This window comes from Saccostrea cucullata, unplaced genomic scaffold (genome assembly GCF_032062105.1).
Source record: "Saccostrea cucullata isolate Sc308-1 unplaced genomic scaffold, CSIRO_AGI_Scuc_v1 ctg323, whole genome shotgun sequence".
NCBI lineage: Eukaryota > Metazoa > Mollusca > Bivalvia > Ostreida > Ostreidae > Saccostrea > Saccostrea cuccullata.
Genome location: NW_026931249.1, coordinates 42,413 through 57,360, shown reverse-complemented (window position 1 = coordinate 57,360; position 14,948 = coordinate 42,413). Strand labels below are relative to the sequence as shown.

The window sequence follows — 14,948 nt, the reverse complement described above, 5'->3', positions numbered from 1 at the left end:
AGTATGAAAGCCCTAGCACCAACTGCCCAGAAGTTACGACCAAGGTTAAAGTTTGAATTTTTTTTTAGTATAAGTGGGTCAAACCCTAAGGTCAAGAGGTCAAATTTGATTGTACCATATAAAGAAAGCTCTTGTTACAAGAAAATACACCTGTGAAATATGAAAGCCACAGCGCCATGAAATTCCAAGTTTTTGCGGACAAACAATTGACAGGACAAACACTATATAGCCCCGAATCTATTACGGTGGCATGAAAATTAGTTTATCAATTTTATTGAGAAAAGTCGATGGAAGACTTTAGAGATAAAACATTAAGTTCAAACTTTGCAGAGACGCAAAATCCATGTATCAATATAGTCAATCAAGCAAGATTCAAAGTTGCAAGTACATGTGTATGTATATGGTCTAATAATGTTAATGCTCTTGTTATATGAGTAAAATCAATGCATTTTTCATTTTGGATGTCAAACTATCAGGTTGTTAATCAACGGATTTATTGCATGGTGAGGGTGCTCTAAAAACAATAAACGGGCAAAAATAAAAAAAACCCGAACGCGAAAATTTTATTTCTTTGGGGACTTTCCCCCTAACTTTTTGGTAGTCTTGTACAAAGAGGAGGGGAAAGGGGATTAGCATCTAAATGAGTACTTAAAATTAAAACTAAGAAGATTGCTTTTTCAACGGTTCAGCCCCACAACATACGGAATATATTTCATTATCTATATTTAATATTTGAAATCATTATTGCCATACATGAAAGTGTTTAATAATCATTTTTGAAGGGATTTTTCCCGTATATAGTTTTTGTCCTGTCCGTCCATCTGTCTAGCTGTCTGTCCTCAAAAACTTTAACTTTAAAATTTGAGCCGATGGTGGGGCTAAGGCTTTCACATTTCACAAGTGTATTCCTTCTGACATGAGCTTTCTGTGGTTTCCTCCAAATTTGACCTCTTGACCTCGAAGTTTGGACCAGTTTTACAAAAAAACAAACTGTTTTTTAACCTTGGCCATAAGTTTTGAACAACTGGTGCTAGGGCTTTCATGTATCACACATGCATTCAATAGGTATAAACGTTTTTGACCTTGACCTTAGAGTTCGACCCACTTTTAAAATCACTTTAACTTTGACCATAACTTTTAAACAGTTAACACTTGGGCTTTCATATATATTTAACAGATATATTTCTTTTGACAAGCTCGAGCTTCCTTTGGATACCAACAATTTTGACCTTTTGAGCTTAATTAAATTGACCTTCAAATGGAGTTTGACTCGCTATTCAGAAACTTCAGTCTTGACCATAAGCTACTCAACTTCTTCTCTGGAATTAAAAAAAATAAGATGAAACTGTATATATAATAATATTTCAACCATTTGTTTGTAATTAAGCTAGAGCTAGCACTGTGCAGTGTCACAATGTCAACATAGTTTAGCGAGATAAACTTTATATGCAAATCTTTTCTTCCTTTTGTTTAGACAATGAAAATGCAGTGTAAAGATTTTAATTTTTAATTTATTTTTTAATCATAACATTTAAACAACTTAGATAATTTTACTCTGCCAGAATAAGTTCTAACTTCAAGAAAGGGGGGGGGGGGGGGGGCCAAAAAAAATTTTTTTTTACTTACGAGAAAAAGTTGAAACAAAAAAAAAAAAAATGTTCAAATATTCGCTACGGGTTGATGCACAAAGGTACTGAATATACAGTTATTTTTTCTTCATTGATTTGAATTTTGAAACATAAATGGGAGGTTTTACATAATAATAAAATATCCGAATTATTTCACGTACAAATGGTGACTTTCCACGTTTCCGGAAGTAAACAAATCCACGTTGTCTGAAAATGGTGAAAACCATTGCAACACAGGTAATTTTCGTTTTTTGAATGAGTATACCTAATCAATCCATATATAGTTATTATAATCTTTATCAGTTTTATTTCTTTTTGACAACGCTGATGTTTCTATGCGACAGAGACCTATCGTTTCAATAGAGATTTGTAAATTGATTACTTTTAATTTCACGTGCATATAATGCCACATGTCCCCCTTTCTCTCTCTCCTGTCTACCTGACTACTTTTAAACAATACATGTAATTTTTTATCCATTCCTATGTAAACTGCAAACTTTCTACTAAGTTCTTGTAATTTTCTTCTGCAACTGACAGGTTAATAACTGTATTCGAAATCTTGAACGTCAGCTGTTCAGAATTAGTAATCACGAAGTTAAATTTTTGGAAAAGTATCGTATCTGTTAATTGTATACTAATATTACTTCATGTATATGTATCTGTGCAGTGTTCTCAAACATGAAAGTGTACTCATCTGTTATTCAGTAAGTTATTACAGGTCTATAAATTTTTTATATAAATTCTACGATTTTGTCATAATGATCAATTTATACAGCTTGAAGATCTAGAAGTAAAGATCAGAGACTGTGATTCAAGGCTACAGAACATCAGTGATATTCTACGACTAGAGGAACTCTCTGAATTTAAAAGGTATCATGAATTTCCTTGTAAATTAAACAATAATACCTGACAATATCGAGATATATATATTTGATAAGCAAGTAATTTGAAACAACATAAATCATACAAACAGTTAATTTGAAAGTTTTCAATGTGCCTCTCAATGTGCTTCAAGGTTCTTTGAACTTATGAAATATCTAATTAAAAGTAGAAATTTTTATCATATTTTTAGATACCAATGTTTATTAACATGATATGGAATTAAATGATTTATGGAGCTTTGCAAAGAATCTTAAAGGGATTTGTTGCATGAAAATATTTCCAGTATTCAAAGCTTTTTTAATTAAATTATAAATTAAAGAGGGGGGGGTCGTACCCTTATACAGCCAACATCCTATTGAATTATTTTCATTTCCTATATTAAATTATAACTTTAGTAAATTACACTTTAGGGTAAGTGAATTTTACTGCATGACTATTTGTCAGTTGCTTACTAACCAGTGAAAAGGAATAATTTATTGTAACTGAAAATGGTTCTTACACCTAGATTATTTAAAACCCATGAGCTATACAGATCTGCAGGGAGCTAGTATCTATACATGTAAAGTGATAAACAATTTTAGCAAGGTTTCAGGATAAACAACTTTGATTTATTATGAGCATAATTTACAATATCTGTTTACTTTATAATTAATGATTTTAAAACTATTTGCCCCCCAAATCAAACTTTGATGGAAATATATTTAATTAAGTTCTTAAATAGGGGAGTATATGCTGTAAAGCATGTATTTTCATAGTAATGACGAATATGTACGTAATGACGTCACAAACATGACGTAAATTTTAGTTTTTTACTTAAAAATGAACATATTTCCTTTTTGATTTCACATGTGTGTTCAGGATCAATATTTTGATATATGTGTAAAATGATAATATCAATGAAATATGTTATCTCTCCTTATAAATTTTAAAGCTAAATTTGTGGTCCATTTTGTCCTCTTTCACGGATATAAAATTGGACTATGTACTAATTGTGAATACACTGCTTTGACACTATAATAGTTTCTGTTAATTTATATTTCTCATACAATTTATTGAATTCAGCACATTTCAGGAACTTTTCAAAATTTGTCTTTTGTGGGGGCATATATGCAATATACCGCATATATTCTTTGAGAAAGAAAATGATTCTGAATATATTTCTCGGCATTCTAATTTGGTTTATTTGGTAAAGTTAGACATTATTTCAGTGGTTCTTTGTATTCATTTTTTTTCAAAAGTTTTTTGAAGTTAAAATATGACATTAAATATCATAAAGAGAATACCAAAATAACCGCCCCCTTTTCCCAATTTTCTAAGCGCCCAGGGTGGTTAATAGGGATTATATGGTAATTGAAAATATATGTTTACCTTATAATCAAAACTTTTATTTTGACATTATTATCATGTTTTCATTTCACGGAGATCAATATTTTTCTCTCTTTTTATTAATCTTAACTGGTCAACAAATATGTTGAAATGTTCTGGAAAAATAATATCCCACCTACCTACCAATCAAATAATTTTACCTTAACCCAGGAAAGGGCAAATAAACATTATTTTAAAGATGACCTTATACAGTTATATATTATTTTTTTATCCTCCAGACAGTCATTACATGAGGAAGAGAAACAAATTAAAAAGAAACTCTCTATGTTTGGTAAGTACATTGATGTTAACCATATTTCTTTTCAAAATACATTAACATCCATATTTATGTTGTGGTATTCTAACATCACATACATATATGGTTTTTATGCATATGGGTTTTTATGTCTCCCAACTCAATCTTGCAATACTCAAGAGCATGCTCCACACAGTTTTAATTTTAAAAAAGACAAGCTACTGACATATAAGTTGATGTTGCAAGGATTTCAACAAACTCATTATTTTGTAAGTCCTGTGGTCATTATAAATGGCCTTGTAAGCAAATACAATGTCATTATTGAGACATACTTTGACTGACATGCTTAAATCAGTTATAAGCTTTTGTTTTTATGCTTAATTTGACCATGGAGTAATTACTAAATCTGCCTGATAAGTACGTAAAAAGATTACAGCAAGTGTTAGCAGTTGACAGAGGATGCTTACTCCTCCAAGGCACCTGATCCTACCTCTGGAATTTTCAGGGGTTTATGTTATATGCCCTGCTGTAGAAATAGTATTGGTATATGTACATTTATGGTGTATATTTTTTAATTGGTCACTGTGTTTCTCTCCACCGTTTTCATTACCAACAATTCACAATACATCAAAAATGTCCAAGGGAAAGAAATGCACTGGAAGGTCATACACAGCAGTAAATGAAATCTTTCAAGGGCAAGGTTTAATAGCTGACAAAATGTTAGGATTTGATTTTATTAAGACTTGAACTTGGTTTTTCATAGTTAAAAAGCAGTGGCTTTATTATGATAATGAATTACATTGAATAATAGTGCATTTAAAGATTTTGAGCCAAAGTTGTTCATATATTTCTTCATTACCAATACAATTTTTTAAGGGGGGATCTCTCAATCAAGAATTTAAATAAAATTCTTTATAGAATCCCCTGGTCTTAAAACTAATAAGGCTACTTTAAGCTTTTGACCTCATTAACAATGGTTTTTTTTCAAACAAGCAAGTGTTAGAACCAATATTAACTCTACACATTGTACAATGTATTTCACATCTGTTTTCACATTTTGGGTACAGATGTACTGAAAGTTCACCTGTAAGTCAACAGTATTAAAAGTTAAATTTTTAATGATTCATTCTGTCGTGTCTTTCATTAAGACAATTATATATATTGATTAACTGAAGAACCTTGAATTGTTGTACATAAATATTAAAGTTCTCCTTACACTAATACAATGCAAGTTTTAAGTGACAATGAATCATTACCCGAGTATATCAATGTGACGTACAAGTATAAGATCTGAGGAGCAAACAAAATGAAAAACAGAGAAACAGTTTAGTCAGTTTTCAGGTTTTACATGTATTTCATTTTGTTTTGCAGAGGCTGAATTAAAAGACCTGCGTAAAGAGAACAGAAGGACAATGTTAGTATCAGTTTGCCTGGTGGGAATGATGTATCTAGCATACTGTTTATTGTGGCAAACATAGCCTAATATTGTGTAAATTTGTCTTTCATTCATTTTATTAAACTATGCAAAATAATATATAGTACAATAATGGGTTTCAAGGACATTAATTTATTTAAAGTTGATATGAAATCATAACTGATCATGAATGATGGTCTAGAGTAGATGCACTTCTTAGTTAAAAAAAACTAATTTTCTATCTACATGTAAATTTAAAAAGATGCTAGAGAAAAATTTGCTTAAACATGTACTTACATGTATGTTATACAAGGTTCACAAATCTTAAGTAAGCTAAAGGTTCCATTTACAGCATATTTCATCATAAATTACTAGTGTATGTATTTGAACTATGCAATATCAATTAAATGTTTTGTTTTTATAGTAATTGCATGTGTACACATCACATTTATTTATGTTATGCATTCATTACAAGTCTTATGATTAAATCATAATGGTGAAAAGCATATAATTTATGTTATATACATGTATTAAAACCAGTTTATATTCTCAAAGAAGGATGATAAAAAAATTTTAGAATGGATTTTGTTAGAATGAATCATACTTATTTATGGTTGTCCTCTTATTTGGTACACTTAAATCTAGGCTTGAAAGTGAATTTTCAGTTATCTAACAATTAAATTTTAATGTGTCAAGAATTTGTTCTTTTTTGAACATATAAAGATATGAAACATTTAAGTAGTTAATTTTTGTCCCTTACTAATTTTGTTAATAATTCAGATCTATACATAGAGTAGGGCTGCTGGCCATTCGTGTGTAAAGTGACCAACTTTACAACACTGCAGCATAGACTTAAGTATGTTGGTATATGCACTAGTACAGTATGTAACTGTTTTGCTGATCACAACAAGGGAAAAGTGTAATATTCAGGAAGTATTGTTTTATAAAATGAGTTTTTACCACTCTGTTAATGTGTGCTTATATATTTAAATCATACTTTTTTAAAAGGTTTTTTTTGGGGGACTTCCTCAATCAGATGTGTATCCAACAACTGGTTGATCCAAATGTCACTACTGCAATAAAACCTATAATTATGGCATGCCAAATTCACAAAAATGAGTTAATCATAGTTTCACAATCTAAAGGTTTAAACTATATTTACAGACTGTAAACTATGTACATGTAATTTTAAAAGAAAAAATTTGCTTATACCCTCATGTATGTTTACAATTAAGGTTCACAAATTATTTTCAAATTCATTAACTTGTGCTAAAGACTCCATTTACAGCAATATTTCATTAACTTTTAATTACTAGTATATGTATTTTGAAATATGCAAAACCAATTGTTGTGTATTTATAGAAATTGTATGTACATTTTATAATTTACGTTGTGAATTTATTGATTTTGTTATAAATTCATTTGAATTTTGAATTTATTATAAGGCTTGTAATTAAATCATGCTGATAAAAACATAAAATTTGTGTTATATATTTAAACTAGTTTTATGTGCATTATAAAGGTTATCATAGTTTAACAAATCATGAAACTTAATTATCAATGAATTTTGTTTGTAAACTATAGTACAAATCGTGAAACTGTAGAGCAGGGCTGTTTTGCAATCGCAAATGATTGTTTTTAGTGTAAAGGGACCAACTTGTGAAACACAGATTATCGCGTAAACTTTAGTATGTTGGTATATGTAACAGTAATTGTTTTGTTGATCACAACAAGAGAAAAGTATAATAATCAGGAAGTATTGTTTTATTAAATGAGTTTTTACCACTTTGTCCATGTGTGTTTATTTAAATCATATTTTTTTCAAGGGTCTTTTTTAGGACTTCCTCAATCAAAATGTGTTCCTGCAACTGTTTGATCCAAATGTCACAGCTGCATAAAACCTATTTATCAATTGTGAATGTTATCTATTTTTGTGAATTTGGCATATAATCTGATTATAACAAAATTGACATACTTACCCTATTCTATTTTTGTTTTTGTACCTCAAAATTTCCATTCATATATATATATATATATATATAATACTTTTTCAAATGTTAAGATAAACAACGCAGGGTTTTGTCCATCGTCATATACTGCAAAGAATATGAATGACGACGTCATGACGTTATTTTTCGGCAGACATTTTTAGATTTTAAACCATTTACGTGTTTCTTTTAATACTGCTATTTTGCTATTAAACGTCTTGTTTTGTGCTGTAGTATTTAAATTTTATGAATTATGTTCGTCATCCGATTCACATTTAGTGTCTAAGACAAATGTTAAAATGACGTCAGTACATTCTTGCAATGTGGCAGTAGTTGAGATCCAAGATATAGTTTATTTTTAAAATTCCATGAAGTGTTGCACAGAATAAATTGAAAGTTTTTAAGCAAAGGCCGAAAACTAATAGCCGCGAACCAAGTATTTTGCCTTGTATTTGTAAAGAATGTTTCTTCAGTCACGGAATTTAATCGTCGCGGATTGATTTTTAAAAGGAAGAATCACGAATAAAAGATGACTCAAATAATAGTGGTTTTACAGTAAATGATAGGGGAATAAGTAAATAAACCTGTGCTGAAAATTTGAATTCTTTTATTTAAAAATTTTATAGCAGTTGTGACATTACTTGACCAATGAATCCTTGTATGTGAAGGGCTTTTATTAGGTTCTTCATTTTTTCGAATTTTATGCGAATTATTAAATATTAATTGTTTTGTTGGAAGTAAAAGCTTTGCTAAAAATTTGAATTCGTTTATTGATGAAGATTTTATAGCAATTGTGAATTTTTTTTGCTTGTAAATTTTTGTATGTGAAAAAAAATTTCTAGGTTCTGCATTTCTTTGAAAAACGATGCTACATGTACGTGCCTGAAATGAGGTTTGGTCTTGAGATAAAAAAAATGTTTCTTCATCAAATGAACCGGTTTCTTGCACTATAAAAAATGTTTCCTCATCAAGTACTGCATTCCTATCAGTTTTTAAGTCTAGATGCACTTCGATACTTTTTCTAAATTTCGTGAGAACCCGGTTCTGGTTGAGTAATTCTGCATTCTTCAGCAACTGTGGACGTGATGTTCGCTAACTAACGAGTTCGACACGGTGCATTTTGCGACAGGGACTCATCAAATGGACAAACCATCAGTATTGCTTTTGTTACAAAAACAACAAAAAATCAAGTGTTATTGACATGCCTACATTAAAACCGGACATGCATACTATTCTTTGTTATAACGGAGACTGTTGACACACGTTACAAGAACTTCAACTGATCTTCAAGCCGCTAAAAAGTGCGTGTAACTCTCCGGAAGTTTGGATGGTTTTTAAGGAGGCTACTTGATCCGATCCCCCTGCTTAATACAAGAAGAATCCCCCGTAACGAGTAACATCAGTTATCAATGAGCGACATTCAGAGATGAATTTAGAAACCTGGAACGCTGAATTGTCCGAATTCTTGATTGGAAACAACGTTGTGTTGGCTCTTTATCTGATCATTGGCGTCTTCGGCAATGGACTTGTTCTTTTCATCTATGTTGTGCGAATGACTAAAAAGAGCGATGATCGCTACTTCATTCCCTCCCTTGCGGCGATTGACATTTGCGCTTGTGTCATTGGATCTTCATACGCACTGGCCCTGAATCTTCTACCCGTTAAATTTCCAGGGGATTTCCTCTGTCGCGTGTTATGGTTCCTCAGTCAAGCTTCCACTGTGTCGGGAGGAACTCTGCTATTGGTCATCGCAATCCATCGCTACCTGAAGGTTTGTCGTCCGTTCTCCAATACCTGGTCATTGAGGGTCAAAAGATTGGTCATTTTGGGAACAGTAACTGTTTCTACACTTTTATCGATTCCTACAATTTTCTTATATGGGGAAATACAAGTCGTTAGTGATCACTACAAAGACAACAATGTTACTCTAGTCGGATACAGATGTGGGAACAAGGGTGAACCATGGGCACTTTTAGGATACAATATTTTTTTGTTTGTCTTTGCTGTTTCTGGGGTAGTCATTATTACAGTTTGTTATATCTTCATTGCAAAAACCATCTATAGTAAAGTCATGGTGTATCGAAAATCAGTGCGACGAATGAACACCATTACCAAACCTGAGCTCTCAGTCTCAACCGTTTCTGACATAAAACGGAAAAGTAAAAGTATCGAACCTAGCAATAATCAACAACATGAAGAAACTGGGGAGTTCCACGAAAATTCTATCGAACACGACCAAGAAAACAAGAACGAGTCTCAGAAAACTCGCAAAAAAGAAAAGTCAAATCACACCAAAAGAAGGTCCCAGGATATTCTGTTGAATGCACACATTCCAGCGATGAAGTACCATTTCACACATTACAGATACTCGTACATGTTTATGACAATAACCATTGTGTTTGTGATCGCTTACTTGCCCCGGATCATCATTATGCTGCTAGAATCCATATTTGGAATAGAGTTTTGGAACAAACCAGACTCCGTTATAATAGGGTTGATGTTTTTGTACAGACTGTATATTCTTAATCACGTGGTTAACCCATTTATTTATGGTTTCTTTGATGCCAGATTTCGACATGAGGTAAAACTTCTGATTTGCAGGCACAAGAAGGTGTCTCTTCACCCAGACAGTCAAACTGGCCAATGAAAGTAGAGAATAGACAATTAAACTGGCCAATGAACATAAAGAATAGGCAACAAACGTTTTATTTCGCTGTCATCAGTGCTCAGACACATTTTGACAGGTCAGTGGAATAAAATAAATATCAAGGTGTTTTGTTTTCATTTTTAAATGGAAAAAAGTTTGGAATGAGTTATAATACATCTATATATTATGTAATAAAGTAAATGACTTTTATTTCCCTCGCCAGGTTTTTATGAAATAAATTGACACTCGCACAAAATATCTGGAATTTGTCCAATTATCTCGGTATAATTTTTCTTGGTTATTAATGTTGATATACAACGAAAGATTGAGCAGTTTTATGAATAAAAGACATACAGATCATGGTTTGAACTATTTCTTTTTCCCTGTATTATTAATGAGTTTCAACAATTGAATAATTTTGTGCAATTTTAGGATGCCTTACAATGTTTCATCGTCAAAGTTTACATGAATTTTACATTACGTGGCGGGTATGATTTTCTGGGTTTCCTTATATCTCAAAAGGAACATTTTAATTATTAAACCCGACAAAAATTAGTGATATACAGTATGTACTTTAAAATTACTGTTCACTTACTTTTTTGGCAGGCTCATATAAGTCCCTTGAATTACAATTTCTGTTCAATTTGTGCCTGGTAGAAAATTGGTCAGATTTCTTGATTTGTCATTTTATGTCTTAAATGCAATATGAGTACATTATATTTCAAAAAAATCCCACTAAAAAAATATCAATCTTAATCAGAATAATAATAAATAATATACATCTAAGGATCTATACATATAGTAAGACTGAACATTTTTGCAAGATCTGATTGTGATTAGTGCAATTGTCAACAATCTACAACAAGAGGCCAATGGGCCTTATATATGTCACCTGAGCATCATTTGAATTTGGTTCAACAACTTTCACAATTTTAAAAAGAGGCTATTGTTCAATTTGATACATGTTTTAATACCAGAGACCATGGCATTCACAATTTTGTTCAAAATATTCAGTAGTGCACCATTGCTCATCTCACACATGTCTTTTTGAAATAAACATTAATTATAATTTTATTCTGAACATCTAAAATAATTTACCACAATAATGGCGATTTAAATGACTACTAGATACGAGCTAATAAGACTTGTAAATTATTTAGTTAAAAAAGGGTGGAAACAATAATGTACACAAGACGTATTACTGTATTGAATGAGTTCTCGTTGTTCAAATCAGTTGTTTTTAAGGAGCTCTTATGTTAATTTAAATAAATGTTTATAACATGTATACTTTACTGAGGATATTCATTATAACCCCCGCTTGAAAATTGGGAGGGTATATAGTGATTGGGATGTCCGTCCGTCTGTATAGCTGTCCCTCCTTCTGTTACGCGTTGGGGTACCCATCTCTTATTCGTAACTCCTCTACCACTGAATGAATTTTAATGAGACTTTCACAGAATCTGTGTTCAATGTGCCATGTTACCTCCTATTTTACTTTTTGATCGGTCACATAATTCGGTTTTCCCATGGTAGAAAAACATGGACACTGCCATTCTTGCCATATTATTGAAGGGTACCCATCTCTTTTCCAAAACTTTTTCTATGCCACAGAATGAAATTTAACGATACTTTCAGAGATACGTCATTACATATTTCCATTGTGCACCTCCTGATCCGCCACTTATTTTTTGTCTCCTAGAACAAAACAGGGACTATGCCATTATAATCCGGGAGGCGGGGTATCATTTAGTGAGTTCAGTGCCCACAGTACCTCTAGTTTATTCTTGCAGTTCTACGAATTTTATGTGACCGATTCATATCGAAATAATTTTTTTATTTATACTTTTTTAATCTTAAATTTAAAAAAATATTTCCTCATTAAAATGCATATTTTTGTGTAATATCCTCGCACGGATGTACTACATAAATAATTTTATATTTAAGTACTGCATTTCTCTGAATTTAAACAACTGTGAACCTGTAGTTCACTTAATAACAAGTATGGCATTGTGCATTTGGCTCTTTCAATAGGCACATCATCAGTTTTGTTATAAAAACAACAACAATTCTAAAGATTCTGAAGTTAAAAAATATTTACTATTCTTTGTAATTTCGGCGACATTTAAAGATGAATTTGGAAACCTGGAACGCTGAACTATCGGAATTTTTGATTGGAAATGACAGTGTGTTGGTTCTTTATATCATCGTTGGACTTTTCGGAAATGGCCTTGTTCTTTTTATATATCTTGTACGGATGACTAAAAATTGCGACGATCGTTTTTTCATTCCCATCTTGGCGGCAATTGACGTCTGCGCATGTGTCATTGGATCTTCATACGCACTGGCCCTGAATCTCCTGCCCGTAAGATTTCCCGGGGATTTCCTCTGCCGCGTTCTGTGGTTCCTCAGTCAAGCTTCGACAGTATCGGGAGGAACTCTTCTCCTGGTCATTGCAATCCATCGCTACATGAAAATGTGTCGTCCGTTCTCCAATACCTGGTCACTGAGGGTCAAAAGACTGGTCATTTTTGGAACAGTCACTGTTTCTACACTTTTATCGATTCCTACACTTTTCTTGTATGGGGAGATACAAGTCGTTAGTGATCACTACAAAGACAACAATGTTACTCTGGTCGGATACAGATGTAAAAATATTTTGTATCCATTGGCGCTTTTAGGATACATTTTTTTTGTTGGTCTTTGCGGTTTCTGGGGTAGCCATTATTACAATTTGATATATCTTCATTGCAAAAACCATCTACAGTAAAGTTATGATGTATCGAAAATCTGTAAAACAAATGCACACTATTCCAAAGCCTGAGTCTCGACCGTTTCTGACATAAAACGGAAAAGTAAAAGTATTGAACCTTGCAATAATCAGCAACGTGGAGAAACTGAGGAGTTCCACGAAAATTCAATCGAACACGACCAAGAAAACAAGAACGAGCACCAGAAAACTCGCAAAAAAGAAAAATCAAATCACAAGAGAAGGTCTCAGGATATTCTGTTGAATGCACACATTCCAGCGATGAAGTACCACTTCACACATTACAGATACTCGTACATGTTTATGAAAATAACCATTGTGTTTGTGATAGCTTACTTGCCCCGAATCATCATTATGCTGCTAGAGTCTATATTTGGAATAGAGTTTTGGAACAAACCGGACTCTGTTATAATAGGGTTGATGTTTTTGTACAGACTGTATATTCTTAATCACGTGGTTAACCCTTTTATTTATGGTTTCTTTGATGCCAGATTTCGACATGAGGTAAAACTTTTGCTTTGCAGGCACAAGAAGAGAACTCTTCACCCAGACAGCCAAACTGGCCAATGAAAGAAGAGAATAGACAATTAAACTGGCCAATGAACATAGAGAATAGGCAACAAACGTTTTATTTTGCTGTCATCAGTGCTCAGTCATATTTCGACAGGTCAGTTGAAGAAAATAAATATCAAGGTGTTTTGTTGTCACATTTGAAAGGAAAAAAGTTTTGAATGAGTTATAATACATCTTTATATTATGTAATAAAGTAAATGACTTTTATTTCCCTCGCCAGGTTTTCATGAAAAAATTGACACTCACACAAAATATCTGGAATTTGTCGCAATTATTTCGGTATAATTTTTCATGGTTATTAATGTTGATATACAACGAAAGATTGAGCAGTTTTATGAATAAAGGACATATCAGTCTCATATTTTAAAATAAGGCTATTATAATGCATCAATTATTCCAGTATATTATTTATGGATTTTATAATTTTGTAGGAAAAAATCGGGGGGGGGGGGGGAAACCCGCATATAATTTTTATTCAAATATGGGGTTAAAAACCCCACAAAAAGTTCTATGTTCCATCTTCAAAGTTTACATGCATGAATTTTACATGCCAGGTATGATTTTGTGTGATTCCTAAATATCTCAAAAAACTCAAAAATGCATTTTTTACAAAATTCATTTATTAAACCCCACCAAAAAAAAATTCAGTGATGGAAAAGTATGTACTTTAAAATGTCCATTCTAAACACTGTATCACTTACTTTTTTTTTCCCTGTATTATTAATGAGTTTCAATAATTTAATGATTTTGTGCAATTTTAGTTACAATTTCTGTTTTACATGCATTTTTACGCCAGGTAGTGTGTTAAATTTCCTTATACATATATCTCAAAAGCAACAATAATTAAACCCGATTTGTCATTGTAAAATGTCTGATCACTAACTTTTTTGGCGGGCTCATAAGTCCCTTGAATAACAATTTCTGTCCCATTTGTGCTAAAAAAAATCCACTAAAAAAATTTAATCTTGATCAGAATACTAATAAATATTGTACATCTAATGATCTTTTCGTAGTAAGCTGCAACATTTTTGCATGATCTGATCGTGATATGTGCAATTGCCAACAATCTACAGCAAGAGGGCAATATATGTCACCTGAGCGTCATGCAACAACTTTCTAACTATTGAATTTTGTTCATGTTTTAAACCAGAGGCCATGGCATTCACAATTTGTTAAAAGAGGCACCATTGCTCATCATATTTATACACTTAACCTGCTCATTTTGGCAAATTAAAAGTTAATACCAAAAGGCAGAATGGAGAGCGAAAAAATGCATTTCAATAATCAGTAATGTTCAACAATATTCAGTAGTGCCCCAACACCCTAGAACTCCTGACCCTGGTTCCACACATTTTGCCGTTTTGGAAATGCAAAACATTAATTATAATTTTGTTCTTTCCGAACATTTAAAATAATTCAACATAATGA

At 32.0% G+C, this 14,948-nt stretch overlaps 2 protein-coding genes and 1 pseudogene across 2 annotated transcripts; all 3 read left to right on the top strand.

The window, feature by feature from the left end:
- The first annotated feature begins 1,813 nt into the window (after window positions 1-1,813).
- On the top strand, window positions 1,814-5,972 carry LOC134231958 (uncharacterized). The gene is made up of 4 exons (XM_062713911.1): window positions 1,814-1,865; window positions 2,404-2,498; window positions 4,115-4,167; window positions 5,503-5,972. The coding sequence occupies exons 1-4, from the start codon at window positions 1,842-1,844 to the stop codon at window positions 5,607-5,609; spliced, it is 279 nt and encodes a 92-aa protein (XP_062569895.1). The 5' UTR covers window positions 1,814-1,841; the 3' UTR covers window positions 5,610-5,972.
- Window positions 5,973-8,777: 2,805 nt separating this feature from the next.
- LOC134231944 (alpha-2Db adrenergic receptor-like) lies at window positions 8,778-10,542 on the top strand. Its single transcript, XM_062713896.1, has one exon. The coding sequence runs from the start codon at window positions 8,960-8,962 to the stop codon at window positions 10,178-10,180; it is 1,221 nt and encodes a 406-aa protein (XP_062569880.1). The 5' UTR covers window positions 8,778-8,959; the 3' UTR covers window positions 10,181-10,542.
- Window positions 10,543-12,164: 1,622 nt separating this feature from the next.
- LOC134231957 (alpha-2Db adrenergic receptor-like) lies at window positions 12,165-13,657 on the top strand (annotated as a pseudogene).
- Window positions 13,658-14,948: the final 1,291 nt, after the last annotated feature.